General features: G+C 37.6%; 1 protein-coding gene across 1 annotated transcript in view; it reads left to right on the top strand.

Annotated features, from left to right (window-relative positions):
• Positions 1–15,136, top strand: part of LOC136877767 (restin homolog) — a 151,466-nt gene that overhangs the window by 20,496 nt on the left and 115,834 nt on the right. Inside the window, exons 4-5 of the mRNA XM_068228738.1 lie at positions 5,641–5,766; positions 14,891–15,052. Coding sequence (XP_068084839.1) covers positions 5,641–5,766; positions 14,891–15,052 — 288 coding nt within the window. The remainder of the gene's footprint in view (positions 1–5,640; positions 5,767–14,890; positions 15,053–15,136) is intronic.

Raw genomic sequence — 15,136 nt, 5'->3', positions numbered from 1 at the left:
AGGCCTATGTCCTTTATATCCTCTCTTACTTCTCTGATGAATTTTCATCCTGTTGTGGTATTTTTTGAGACAAGATTGAGTTGTACTAGTTGTTTCAGAAGTCTCAAATTCTGCACCCTCATGGTATGTTCAAAGAATCCCAGTCTCCTCTTACACATAGTATCTGTAATGGGTTCTAGCTCTTTGTACATGACTTTGTTAGGTATTATCCGCCACTGTCAATCTTTCTGGTATTTTTTGTTGATGCAGGTCCTTCCAATCCTCCTTTCAATTTTGTGAAGTGTGTCAGTCTTTGATTGTTTATTCAGGTGAAAAACTGTTTCTGCTGCATATGTAGCTTCCAGTTTTATAACTGTGTTGAAGTGTTTTATTTTTGCATTTATTGATAGATATATCTTTTTGTAGATATCCCATGTTAATTAAAGTGCTTTAGCTAATCTGTTTGTTCTTGTTTGGATTGAGATTTCTTCCTTTAGGTAATGTGTTATTACTTCTCCAAGATATTTAAACTGAGTTACTATTTTGATTTTTTATTTGGGCATAATTTATGTTTTTTCAAATGACTATTTGAGGCCAATTTTATTTACAATGTTCTGAAGTTCTGACATCTGGGTTTTTGCTTCTTTTATGTGAACTGCTGGTAATGCTAAATCGTCGGCAAAACCCAGGCAATTTGTTTTGATTTTTTGGCCAATCTTTATTTTTGGGGGACATTTTCTAAACCATTCCCTCATTACCATTTCTAGAGCACAATTAAATAATAGTGGTGAGAGCCCATCTCCGTGCTGTAATCCAGTTTTAATTTCAAATGAATCTTATATTTCAACCCTAAACTTCACTTTTGATTTGGTGTTAGTGAGAGTCAATTTTATCATGTTTATTCATTTATGCCTTTGCTGGCGAGATGTAGTGTTTACAGTGCACTATTTCTTCTGGTATGGGCTATATCAAATTTGTTACTTTCATTGACCTGTCTCAGGCCTAATATCTGTGTCACATGAACTGTCACTGTCTGTCTCACTGCTTTATCTTCACTAGAAGAAATATCACTCTCACTGTCACATCTTAACAACACAGCCGGAATGTCTTCATCACACAAGTGTTCTGAATAGTATTTTGCCATCATACCCTACAGAAGTTTGCAATATTATACACAAAAATATGATAAAGTGAATACCTCACGCCAAAGAAACACTTGCAAGAAATCAGTTTCATTTCCCGCATCAACTCTTATTTTCATTAAATCATTAAATGTAAACTTCCACCTGTTTGATACGATATATTTGCTTTAAGCAAATTAATTATTAGAACATGTTTCATGCTTTAGAAACATCTTCAGCTACTTAACATTGCTTAGGTGAAATTACATAGAATTATCTTCTTCTAAAAAAAAAAAGTCTTAAAATAGTACCTTTGTTATGCTTAAAACAAAACTAATAAAAATAAGTAAAATAGGTGGGGAGGGAAAATGGATCTACTTATGTTCTAACTTAATTTAAAACAATTTCCTATTCACTTAAATAGATCTTAAAAAATTGTTAGTATATTGCACTTTTGTTCATTTGTGTTGTGTGTGTTTTTCTTAGTTGTTCATTTTAGAAAGTTTTTGAAAAGGATATTTTTGTGTCAATGTTATATCTTAATTTTTTTTTAAACTGTTCTCTTCAGCTGCTTTTCTTTTCTGAAGTGAGTGTTGTCATTTGATTTAACTTAGTGAAATTGGGCCTCTTGAATTTTTGTTTATTAAGGTACCCTCTAAAACAGTGTTCTGACAAGATATTGCTGAGAGGGAAGCATGCAATGTGCAGAGTGGTAAATAGCATCTATTATCACAATACAAGGCGTGCATAGAATAATCATATCTACCATTACTGGTCAACATTCAGCCTCCTCACATCAGATGGCAAAGTGCCCTTGTTAGACTGTGGACCAGGGTACTGAAGAACAGTTACCTCCCAATACATCAGGATACAGATGAAAATGCCATAATGAGATTGAAATAATGGAAACTTGCTTGGAGGATGGCAAAGGAATTATTTAATTCAGATTTTAAACCTGATGAAACGTGGAAACATGAATGGTCTCAATCATACCCTCATGGCATTGTCAACATCAGAGATCCAACTATGAAGATGCTTGTGGTCAACCTTCCTCACTCCACCTGAACCACACTTAACAAGATGCTCTGTGGAGTCAGAAGAAGTGCTTCTGCTCTGCATCAGTGGGGCTGGAAAGACTCTTCAGCTTGTGACTGTGGTGCTGAAGTGCAAATCATTGTGCACATTCTGAAGGACTGCCCTCTGTAAGCTTTTGCTAGTTCCATCGAGGGCATACATCGTGGGATCCCTGAGGCACTCTCTTGGTTGGAAGAGCTGAACATTCGTCTATAAGAGACTGAAAGCCCGACACATTAACCTTTTTAATGTGGACTTCGTATACAGTATACAATATTTTTTAAGGTGTATATAGAGTCGATTGTATATCGCTTTTTGTGTGTATGTCAAGAATATGTACATAGAGTCGACTGTCAACTGTAGCATTGTACACTAAATAAATAAATAAATAAATAAATAAATAAAGTACTGTATATCCATATTGCCCCAGAGGAGTGCAACAGGCTTCGGCAGCCAGCACAAATACTATCCTCACTGCTAGATGGGGCTTCATTCATTTCATTCCTGACCCGGTCAAATGACTGGAAACAGGCTGTGGATTTTCATTCACTGTATATCCATAATCACATTTCCATATATCAATACGATATATTGATGATGCCATTGTATGATGAAATAATATTTGTAAAAATGAAATAGTAAAACAGATTACCCCAAAATAAGCAGATTCATTAAAAAAGGAGGACATTTAGGGTGTTTTAAATAATTCACCTGGATCCCAGACAATAGTCTAAAAAGGAGGACATGTCCGGATAAAAGAGGACGTCTGGTCACCCTAACCTCATAACTGCTCCTTCAGCATTTCATTACAATAACCACTTCCTTATCTCACCATGCATCACAGCTTTGTCCAATAAACTCTACTCTTTTCCTAATCGACTGTAGAAAGTCATCAACTCCAGAAAAAATCTGTGATTGTACCAAGCAAGTGAATTTCAGGGTTCGTTTCTCATTCAGTATATATACTAGACTAGAGATGACATGTCACTACAACCGCTGCTACTATAAAAGGCAGCTGAGAGCTTGATATTCTTCAGTGCTACAAGATACATGCAGAATAGGTGGAGCAAGAAAGCTTTGTGACTTCAAACTTGGAATGGTTACTGGCTGCCATATCAGTAAACCATCAGTCAGGACCAGTACTTTTAAAGTTGCCCAAGTTGGCTGTTGAAGCCATGATTATGAAGTGAAAATATGAGGACAACCATACAAAACTGCAGCCAGGTAGGTCATGTGTGTTGACTGACAGGGACTGTCAAGCATTCAAGTAGATGGTATGGGAAAACTGCATAACATCCATCACCTATTAATTCCACAGTGCCATAAACTGTGCAGCTAGCACCATGACTGTGTTCTGGAAGATAAGAGTACTCAGGCACTCACCTACACACCCGACATTTCACTAAGCTTTACCACCAATCCATGGACTGTGTAGCTGTCATATATGAGGGTTTGGGCGAAGTGAATAATAGGCGAACAATACATCCCAGACTGTACAGTGCCCGCAGCAAAATTTGACCAAGTTGTGGTGACAATGTGGAGGGTTGTTTTCTTGTAATACATTAAAAGTGGAAAAATATAAGGATATTTTGATCAGCTGCATGTTGTCTGTGATAGAAGACTAGTTTGGAGATGATCACTGTGTGGTTTAGTATACTGTTCCCTACAGTGAAGCAGGGTCTGTTCATGAGTGGTTTGTGGACAATAATATTCCTGACATGGACCATCCAGTCGTGAGTCCCAAACTCAATCCTATTGAATACCTCAGTGCCTCTGGGATGAACGAAAATGGTAAAGTTGCTTGAGAGTCAAACTGGAGAATCATATTTTGGAAGAAGTGGCTGAATTTGCTTACTTATGGAGTAGTATAACAAGAGGTGACTGAAGTAGAAGAGAGATGCCATATAGTGCAGGCCAAAATCGCTTTCAACTCAAAGAAGAATTCGTTTATATCTAATAGCCTCAGCTTGGATCTCAGGAAGAAACTGATGAAAGCATGTGGCCTAATATGGCTGGAAGAAATGGACAGTGGGGGCAGTGGAGAAGAGGAGACTTGGAGCTTTGGAAACCTGGTGCAACGAAATGCTAAAAATCAGCTAGATGGACAGAGTAACAAATGATGTGGTATTTACTTGAGCAAGAGAATTAAAATGTCTTTGGCATCAGATTCAGACTAGATGAGACCAGCTGGTAGGCCACCTATTGCATCATAATACAGTGCTATCAAAAAATAGCAGAGGTCTGTATAGAAGTGTGAAATCAGCATAGAAGACCATGTCTGGAATACATACACCAAATCATGTCAGATATGGGATGTCTGAACTACACAGAATTGAAAAAGAAGGTCAAAAGGAGAGAAGGTAGGAAGACTACTGCAAATCAACCCATGGATTGAGAACCAAAGAAGAAGGTATATTTTATGAGGCTCTCATTAAAAGAGTGTGCTTGTTTAACAGATGTCTTGTGCGAGCTCTGTCATCTACCATTGTCTTCTGGGACTCATTGATACATGTTTTATGGTATTGCTTCCATTTTTCTTTTCTTACTTCCCTTAGTCAGCTCTTGTTCCTCTCAGTCCTAGTGCTGTTGCGCTGTTGCGTTTTCAGATCTTATGGTGCCTTTCCCATTCTCCACTGCCTATTAGAATCCTAGAGCTTGTAATTTTTCACATCTTCATTCATCAAGGAGTAAGAAAAGCAAAGCAAACCCACCTCCTTACAAGTCATGAAGACCTTGAAGGAGTGGAATGTAAAGGCTTCCACCATCCGTAACCTCAGCACTTTCAGGGGTAGAGTGGTTAGCTCTGTGCTCAACTTTCTTTCCCCACCAGAAATTAGCCTGATACTCAAATCTGTTATAGGCTGAGTAAACCTCAGTACCATGTACCTCTCCAGAAGAGGAAATATTGTTTTAGTTTTAAAATGTCTTTACCACCAGCAAACTGTCTTTGCTTGCTTCATTAATTATGAAAACTTTTCACAATGTTAAACATGATATCCATAATCTGTAACAGGTAAAGATGAGAACGTTATCAGAAATATTGACAAGGTTATATCTTTTCCCTAATATGTGCTTGTGCTAATGACTGTTCACCATAAGCCTGCTGGATAAGGTTCTGGATTTCTGGGGCTGTCTTTTCTAACATCACACAGAATTTTATGCTCGCACATGGCTCTGTTTTCTCATCCACGCTCTTTCACCACTTAGACAAAAAATACTGCCACAGCACAGACACCTATGTTACTAAGTGACATGGTGCTACATGGTGGAATTGTATGGAATAACAGCCAAGGGTCAGTTCAAGGTTACAGGGTACCATACCATCCGTTGACAACGTATTTTAATTATTTCTAATTCTCATTATGATTACAGCCTCTATCTCAAAACTTTCTGGACAATATATGTAAAAATCATTTCTTTATGCTTCTAATTTTTATCTTCTCTTACTGTTATTCATTGTGAACAGATGCAGCGGAATGAAGAATTAAACCGTTTACTGAGAATGAAATATGAAGATGTGGTGAAGAAAAATAAAGAAATGGAGAATGAGTTAACATCCCTTAACAGTCAGGTTATGGACTTCCAGCATCAGGTGAGATCTTTGTTCCATAATGTATTATCTAATCAGTGTTGCAGCTCTTCAAAAATATAAACAAATGTCTGGTATTACTATTACCGGTACAACAAAACATGCTCTGATTCAACATATAAGAAAATATCATATCCAACTGGTACAGCAATACTGTAGTATGGAATAAAAGTAATAGAAAGAACAAGTGCAAATAAACTTATATACAGAAAGTTAGGAATATTGAAAGGAATACATACAGGAAACACACATTAATGGGTCAGTATGAGAAGAGAGAGAAATAGAAGGGAAACACAAAAAGACAAGGACAATCTGCACATCTTCAGCCACTGTTGTCTTTATATAGATTGGTTCTATCCTCATCAATCCCAGTTCTTCTGAGCCCTGATGACCTCATTTCTGCTTTCTATATAAATGGCCTTTAGTATAGAATAAGTGCATGTATTATGAACTCTACTTATTATCATCTGGTTAACACTGCATTAGGCATGTCCTAAAAGTAGCACCAGTGCTCGTGTCATATCTAAGAGATACATAAATTCAGTCCATCTACACAACACCTTCATAATTGTGGAAGATAGAAACCAACATAAAATGTACTGTAAGGTTTATTTACAACATATCCATTGAAATATTGAGAAAGGGCACTGGCATATCTGAAACAATTAAACCAATTATCTGATTGTTCTTTTCCCTGTCTTCAACATCCTGAAATCATGTTACTGATTAGGCAAACAACACACCAAACACAGTACAGTTTTACAAATCATCTTCATCTTCAGTTTCAGTTTCAAAAGATCTCCAGCTGCAAGCACTAGTGCAAATAATAATGAGCTAATTCAGAACAAATCAAGCACATTAGAGATAAACATGAATACTTACAAATTTACTCACATTGTATCTAGCATACTTTATACACTGGCAGCAGCTCATGACATTTGTATTGCATGAAGGTCACAACACTACTGAATGTCACCACTTCCAAGATAGGAAGCTAGGGGGGAGATGGGCTTCTAGCCTCAAGCACACTCAAGTTATAGTGAATAATCACCACGTGTATCTCTCAGATATAAACACAAATAAAGGTATGCTGCATAATACGTAGTGACAAATGGCTGAATTCTTTTCCTTACTTTTTCCTTATTAAAATGTTACTGTGCAGTAAAAGATATGCTGCTCTTACAGTGATGGTAAATATTTGTTCACTTCTCAGAAGATATATATTAATTTTAGGACCTACCGTATGTTTTTAAGACTTCTCTTTTTTATTGAGATACATACTACCTCCTGTCTAAATACTAGAACCTTATTTTCAAAGCACCCTGTATAAAGCCTGCTAATACAGATTCTACTATCTTGTGGCATGGCATCAAGAGAGACTGAGACTCTGTGTCTACCAAAATAAATAAACTAGCATAGTGTCCACCAACTCAAAACAGACCCATTATAGTTCCTACTACGACTGTTAAACAAGAATGTTGTCCTTAATACATACTAACAACATCATAAAGAAAAATGATTGGAAATTAAAGAAATTTACCACCGGGCAAATTGGCCATGCGGTTAGGGTCTGCAGCTCTGAGCTTGCATCTGGGATATAGTGGGTTCGAATTCCACTGTTGACAGCCCTGAAGATGGTTTTCCGTGGTTTCCCATGTTCACACTAGGCAAATGCTGGGGCTGTACCTTAATTAAGGCCATGGTCGCTTCCTTCCAACTCCTAGGCCTTTTCTATCCCCTTCGTCGCCATAAGACCTATCTGTGTCGGTGCTACGTAAAGCAACTAGAAAAAAAAAAAAAAAAATCCTTTAAATATCAAACATACTGCCCACCAAAAGGGGTGTTGCCACTTTTAGGACAAGTAAAACAAATAAATGAGTAATTATCAACTTTTACTTGTACAAATAATCTGTAACCATTTTTGGTTTTGGAAGTACACACAGTTTATTGACAGAACATTCAATCACACCCTTGATTGTTTTTACTATGGCAACTCAGACGAGACCACCATCACCATGATACACCGCATTAACTCCTCCTCTTCTCCAATGCAACGGTGATTAGTTGTCATCTTTGATGAATACAAGGTCTCTATGGCAGAGATCTTCTTGTATAGTGGGGCCTACCATTAGTATGTCATTTAGATCAGCATTGTTATCAGTCCCTGTGGAAGCATCATATACAATTCTTGGTTTCATGGTGGAACTGATACTCTTCAAGACTGGGTGATAAGGCATATGACATCTTGTTTTATCATTTTTAATTTGAGCCTAAACTTCTTTCACATGTCATAGTTCTTCATATTCAGGCATAAAGATGTAGCCTTTGTGCAACTTCTCATTCACTTGCAGTCTCTTCTCAAGAAGATGAAAATGCTGTTCAGCGAGTTGTCTTGAATTTTCATCACTTTTTATTGGTAGTTGGACAACATACCTGCCAGATGCATCCCTCAGGGTTGTTTCCTTAATGTTTGTCACATTCTCTTTCTTCTACTGAATGGATTATTTGACTGAGTTTCCAAAACTTCTGCAACTGGCTCTCCAGGTGAAAATCAGATCTGACCAAAAAAAGAGAATAAAATGATGTTTGTTCATTGTCATTTTTGTCCTGTGGCTGCTGATATTCTCCGCTGAGAATCTAATCCAAATGCGTGTTCTGCATAACAGGGTATCCAGGATGACATTTCCTCTCTGGCTTTAGAAGTTGTAAAAAGAACTGTGCATCAATCAACAATCCAGTAGTTTGTGGGATATGGAAGTCAGGATCAGCTAGAGTAATATCTTGTGGAATGTTCCAGTTTTCAGGGTTTATATATGATGCTGGCATCTTACCAGTAATCTAGAAAAGGACTATACATTCCGTACTGAAATAGTATTCATTTGCTGATGAGAAGATTTCATCGTTGACCCCCACGTCAGCTTGAGACGTAAGATTACTGAATGCTTGCAGAATTATGGGACTTTATATTTTCTTTAACTTTAGTAGCTGCACCATATTTTCAGATATGAAATTGCTTTGGGATCCATTGACCATTATGATGCAACTTAATGGAATCCTCCTTGGGCATCCTTCACCTTAACTAAAGTGGTACTAAGAAGAACTTTATTTTTTGGTGTGCTTCTCAGAGAATATGATATGATAGTTGCTAGGGATTTTTAATAACAGGCATTTCTTCTGAGGACTCTTGAGGCTGTCCTCCTTGAGGTGATGAGTTTTTAGTGTCATCATGTAAGAGAGTGTGGTGATGTCTGTTATAGAATCTCCATGTAGAATGAGATATTCTGTACATTGTTTCCAGGTGTGCATGGAATTTAAGCAGTTGGTGCAAATTTTGTTGTCCTTTACAACCTTGAATTTCTGATCAGAATTTAATTTAAAAATTCTGAGCATTTGCACAATTTGTGCTCTTCAGGACAAGTAAGACACTGCTTTGAAATTGCAGTATATGATTGTTGAGTTGTCTTGGGCTTTTGCTTGGTTATGTGCTAGTCAATTTGATTAATAGATGGGCTAGAAGCACAGAGTAGTAAAGTTTGAAACCTTTTATCAAGGAAGACAAGTAGCTCCTTAAACTTTACCGGCTCAAGTTGAGAATGCTTTGTTTCATATTCTAATCTAATTTTTCTATCCACTCGCATGAGCAATAGTTCACTCAGTATTGAGAGCATCTATTGCACCCTAGAAAGTGTTTACCATACTAATTGACATAGTTCAGCTCCACTTGAATAGGGTTCAATTGGTGATTCTAAAAGTTGGTTTACATATTCGGATGCTATCACTTTGGAAGAGTGATATCTAATTATTAAAACATTATAAGCAACTTTGAAATTTGAATTTGAAATGCATATGTTCTTTATGGCTTCTTTAGTTTCTCCCTGAAGTGAAGATCACAGACAGAGAAATTTCTCAATATCTGTGAGTTCACCATTTGCAAAAATTTCCACCCTCTGTGGGTGGGATACGCAGATGAAGAATACACCCATGGAATCCCCTGCTTGTCATGAGGGGTGACTAGACGGGGCCCCAGGGGCTTTCAACTTGGGAGCGTGGGTTGGTGACCATGGGGCCCTTAGCTGAGTCTTGCATTGCTTCCACTTACTTGTGCCAGACTCCTCACTTTCCGACCTCGACTTGGTCAACTCTTGTTCTTTTCTGACCCTGACAGTATTAGAGCATTCGAGGTTTAGGGAGTCTTTCATTTTCACGCCCTTCGTGGCTCTTATCTTTCTTTGTCCGGTACTTCATTTTTCAAAGTGTTGGAACCTTCTTTTTTCTTTTTCTCTCTCTCTACCCCCTGTGGGTGGGGGATGTAGATGAAGAGTACACCCACATTATCCCCTGCCTGTCGTGAGAGGTGACTAAAATGGGCGAACAAGAGATGATGACATTAGAACCATGAGATTACTAGTGATTAGTATCATTACATGCGGAACACCGTGGTCGATGTTACTTGTGACTAGTACCACATCGCGAGGAAAACCATGCGTCTACGTTACATGGGAACAGTACCATAATGTGAGGAACACTACGAGTCTAGGCGTTGCTTGTGATAAGTATCATGGTGTACATTCCACCGGTCAGTTCCACTGTGTCCAGAATGGGTCTACATTACCTATGAGTAGTACCACTTTATGCAAAACACCATGGGTCTACGTTGCCTGTGATTGGCACCACTATGTGAGAAAAGCCATGGGTTTAGCTGGCACCTGTGATAAGTACCACTATGTGATGAAAACCATGGGTCTGCATTGCCTTAAAGTAATACCACTATGTGAGCAACACCATGAGTATACGTGGCCTGTGATTAGTTCCAGTAAGTGAGGTTATGAATTTTTGTATATAAGTTAAAATAGCCTTCAATATGCCTCTCGCCGGGCTGACTGGCTCAGACTGTTGAGGTGCTGTACAGTAGGACTAAGTGATATGTTCCGAGCTGTCAGCGGAGATATGGCGTGGAATTACATTAGTAGATGAATAAGTGTGAGTGGTGTCTTTAAAAGTAGGAAAGGTCACAATATGAAGATAAAGTTGGAATACAAGAGGACAAATTGGGGTAAATATTCATTTATATGAAGGGGAGTTAGGGATTGGAATAACTTACCAAGGGAGATGTTCAATAATTTCCAATGTCATTGAAATCATTTTTAAAAAGGGCTAGGAAAACAACAGATAGGGAATCTGCCACCTGGGCGACTGCCCTAAATGCAGATCAGTATTGACTGACTGATCATCATTCGCTTTAGATTCTAGTCAGTAGATGTGTACCATTAGCAGCCGATGACCTAGCTGTTAGGCCTTTTAAACAACAAACATCATCATCAATAATGTCCTTTTGTTTAATGTAATTTCTTAACTTGGCTTTAAGAAGATCAGTTGTGTCCCCAAACTCTTCACGATATGGAAGATGTTCATCATTATCATTGTTGTTAATTTCTAATTCAGTTTGTACTAATTTAAACTCATCATTTACTGAAAGCAGTCTTTATGTTTTGCTTCAGTCGTCAGTGTCAGAAGAATTTAGTTCTGAGGTTATGAATTTTTGTATATGAGTTAAAATAGCCTTCAATATGCCTCTCGCTGGGCTGAGTGGCTCAGACTGTTGAGGCTCTGGTCTTCTGGCCCCAACTTGGCAGGTTCGATCCTGGCTTAATCCGGTGGTATTTGAAGATGTTCAAATATGTCAGCGTCATGTCGGTAGATTTACTGGCACGTAGAAGAACTCCTACAGGACAAAATTCGGCACCGCAGGGTCTCCGAAAACCACAAAAGAGTAGTTAGTGGGATGTAAAGCCAATAACATTATTATTAATATGCCGTGTCGCCGGTGATGAGAAGTTCATAATGTGGATGGATTCATTTAATTGTTGTCATTATGCTAAAAATTTGTTGTGAAATTGTCATTGGATAAACTAAGGAACTCTCAGACATTTTCGAAGAATTCAATTAAATATTATTTTTTGTTTGATGTAAATCTTTGGTAAAATTGCCATCACAAGAATTAAGACATTTGTGAAGAAGTTGATGAAATGTTTGTTTTATTTAAAAATGTTAATAAGGATTTCAGGACTCACAGGAGAGACAGTTGATATTTATTTAATCATTGTGAGTGTTGGAAGAAATTGTATTTTGGGTATTGGAGATCTCCAGTAGTATGCTTGTTGTAACCCATCTTTTGTATCAGCCTGTATTTGCCACGTGGAGGCTTCGATCACAAAATCACTGAGTTTCGCAATCAAAACCTCTAGAATATGTTTCCCACATAACCGTATTAGGTAAGGTATTGTCATTGGCTGGAATAACGGCCAATTTTATTGGTGAAAATTTCGGGTCGAATCGTAGGTAGTTTCCCTGATTGGCTGTTTGAGTGTTTCTCAATTTCTGGCCTTTGGCTACTCTGTTGTAGCAGGGCTCTGTTCCGTGTCTTTGGTTTTTGTACATCATCACGGTGGTGGTACGCTCAGCGGCTCCGGTCACCTCGGGATAAGCATGTTTTCTTTTCTCGAATGTTAAATTAATATGTAAATTTATTGGTTTCGGAGTTTACCTTAGACCCTAGTTTTTGCCGATTTGTTTTGTAATGACTTATCTCAGCAGCTAGGCATATGCTTTGTTTTGGAGGTAATTCCTTTTTATTAACCTTTTGTGTAATGTAAAATTTAATTTTTCCATTCGGGTTGCCTTCCGTAGTGCTGCGTCAATTTAGGGTAAGCCTGTCGAGTGATGCGTCTCTTGCTGATGTGTATTAGGAGTGGACAGCAACTCTAAAGGCCTCTGCATTAAATTTCAACTTCCGTTGTTATTTTCTTTGTAAACTCTTTTTCTATTTGCCTTGTAAGATGGTTGTAATTATGTTTATATTCCCTGTTAAATTTCCCTTGTGAATTTCATTGTCAAGCTATGCTCACCTTCCTTAAAAGTAGTTAAAACATTTTATCGCAATTTTGATTTTCTGAAGAACCATGGACAGAAATCTTGTGTTTTGTTTCATCTTATTTTCTGGTTAATGTTTTTCCTTTTAATTGCTGTAATATTAATTTATTAAATTTTCTTAATTATTAGTAAACTTGAATGAAGGGTAAACGCTCTCACATCTTTTTCCCTACAACGTCACATAAGATCACATCCTCTGTAGGGTTTCCCGGCCTACTTCCTATATCCTTTCTCTAGTTGTCATGTTGGTAATCCTGCGTATCTTTGTTTGTAGCCATGTGTATGTTGTTGAAATTTGAAAAGTTTTTCATGGTGTATCATCGGCTGATATATGTTCCTTCAGGTTTGTTATTTTCGATTATTACCTTATTACTTTGTTTGATATGTACAAATGTAATGTGATCCTGCTCTCTCTAAGGTGGGGGGGTTTGACATCTAGTAGCAGAGCATGGTTACAGAGCAAGATACGACCGATAATTAGGTGCAAGGCCCTCAACAATGCTAGCAACCATTTGAGACTCAGAATAGTTGAGCATAAAAATCCTAGCATTGAACTTAATGTCCTGAATATATTCGGACAATGTTTCATTCAAATGCTGCACACAAAAATAATTCTTTTGCACCAAGGAAGACAAATTACAGGAAGGAATAAAGAACTCAAGCACGTGCGCATGAAATTGGTCAATTGTCCACTTTTCAGAAATAGCTCTTATGATGTGCTCAGAAAGTCATGTTGACCCAACACTTATTTTTCCTCTGTCCTGTAAAACCATGCTTGGAATGTTCACCTCTGTAGTGTTAGTTAGTGCTATTAGCTGCCATCTTTGGGGTGCCTGGTTTGATTCCCGATACTGCCAAAAATTGAAGATTGGTAGGAGGGCTGGTGTATGGTTAAAATGATACATGCAGCTCACCTCTCACAAAAAGAAATCCATTTCTTCAATTTTTTCCATACACTGACATCGTACTCACCAACTCGTCATTACTATAAAGCCCCTTCTCCATTCAGTAATAAACAACGTGCAACCGGAACATTTGCTAATGCTCTGTTGTGAACAAAGTTGTAATGGCAACCACTAGTGTATTATTTAGAAATATTCTTAAAAGTTCCCTTTTCAAAGAAAGATCATGCTATTTATAGTGGACAAGTTTGTGGAATAATATGAAATATTATCCTTGGGTTCCCCTCATTAAATATGTTCTGGACCCACTATTACTTGTATAGTCTTCATCAGTTACAGGCAATGAGTTTTGGAAAAGTGAAATTGAAATCAGAAATTAAAAATAATACAGCTTGTATAAATGGTTTTTATATTAGAGCAATAAATAAATTATGTTGCATATGGTAATAATTTATGTCATGCATTCTTATAAATATGCCTAGTTTTATCAGTTCTCCTGGATTTCTTATGAGAGAATCTGGGAACCCAGTTGCCTGGCAAGCAAGGAGAGTACTTTGCTCAGATGATATTGTAAAAAAAGTAAGTGATGCTGGTCACCTTGTAATGTCACTGGAAATCATCTCTGAACAATACCTTGCTGCATTCACTGTATACATTCCCTGAAACATGCAGCATTTTTGGATTCTCTTCAAACATTTTGCCATCCATTGTTAGGAACACAAACAGTGCAAAATTCATTGGAAAGAAATACCATGTGCCAATACTGAGCACTCTGTCTTATACAATATTGTAACCTCTTGTAACAAACCCCCAGATGCTGAGGTGTAAGAGCTGAGGCTCATCACGCCCATGAAGAGTGAAGATTAACAAGATGCCACTTCTTTCTGTCAAATGTCCATCAGGAATCAGCATGATAGCTTTGGCTTCAGGCTTCCTTAAAGTCGAAGAAATTGGTCATCATTTGCAGTTGTAACTTGTGGATGATCTGACCAAGACAAATTTTCAATAATACCAGTAGGCCTATTCACGTAACAATTCCATGTCCGAAGTAAAATCTTTCATTCACTTTTATATGTCCTGTAATTTAAGTACCTTATTCATAGAGCGACAACATGGACTAATTTAAAAGTTAACATTTGCCTTCTTGCCAAAGCCAAAAACATTTCCATACTGTACAAAGTTGTTTTTTTTTTTTTCCCTTCATACCAAATGTGGCTGTCATGTCTTCTCACTCCTTACAAATTCTTCCAATATCCATTTTGTTGATATAATGTTTTTTAACTCTATTTGTGTAGCTGGACCTGAGTGAGGAGCGATCAGACATGGTGCAGAGGGAACTGGATGCTTGCAAAGAAACACTTGCCCATATGAAAGAGAAAACTGAATCACTGAAAGAAATGTTGAAAGAAAAGTCCAACCAAGTGACTGACCTGGCCAAAGACTGTGCTGCAACAAGGGTGTGTAGCTGAAATATCTCTGTATCTTTTGTTCTTGTTAGTTTGTTCAAGTGATATTCAAGTCTATGCTTCTTTTTGTACAAT

Source organism: Anabrus simplex, chromosome 7 (genome assembly GCF_040414725.1).
Source record: "Anabrus simplex isolate iqAnaSimp1 chromosome 7, ASM4041472v1, whole genome shotgun sequence".
Classification (NCBI taxonomy): domain Eukaryota; kingdom Metazoa; phylum Arthropoda; class Insecta; order Orthoptera; family Tettigoniidae; genus Anabrus; species Anabrus simplex.
This window is presented reverse-complemented; position numbering and strand designations above follow the sequence as displayed.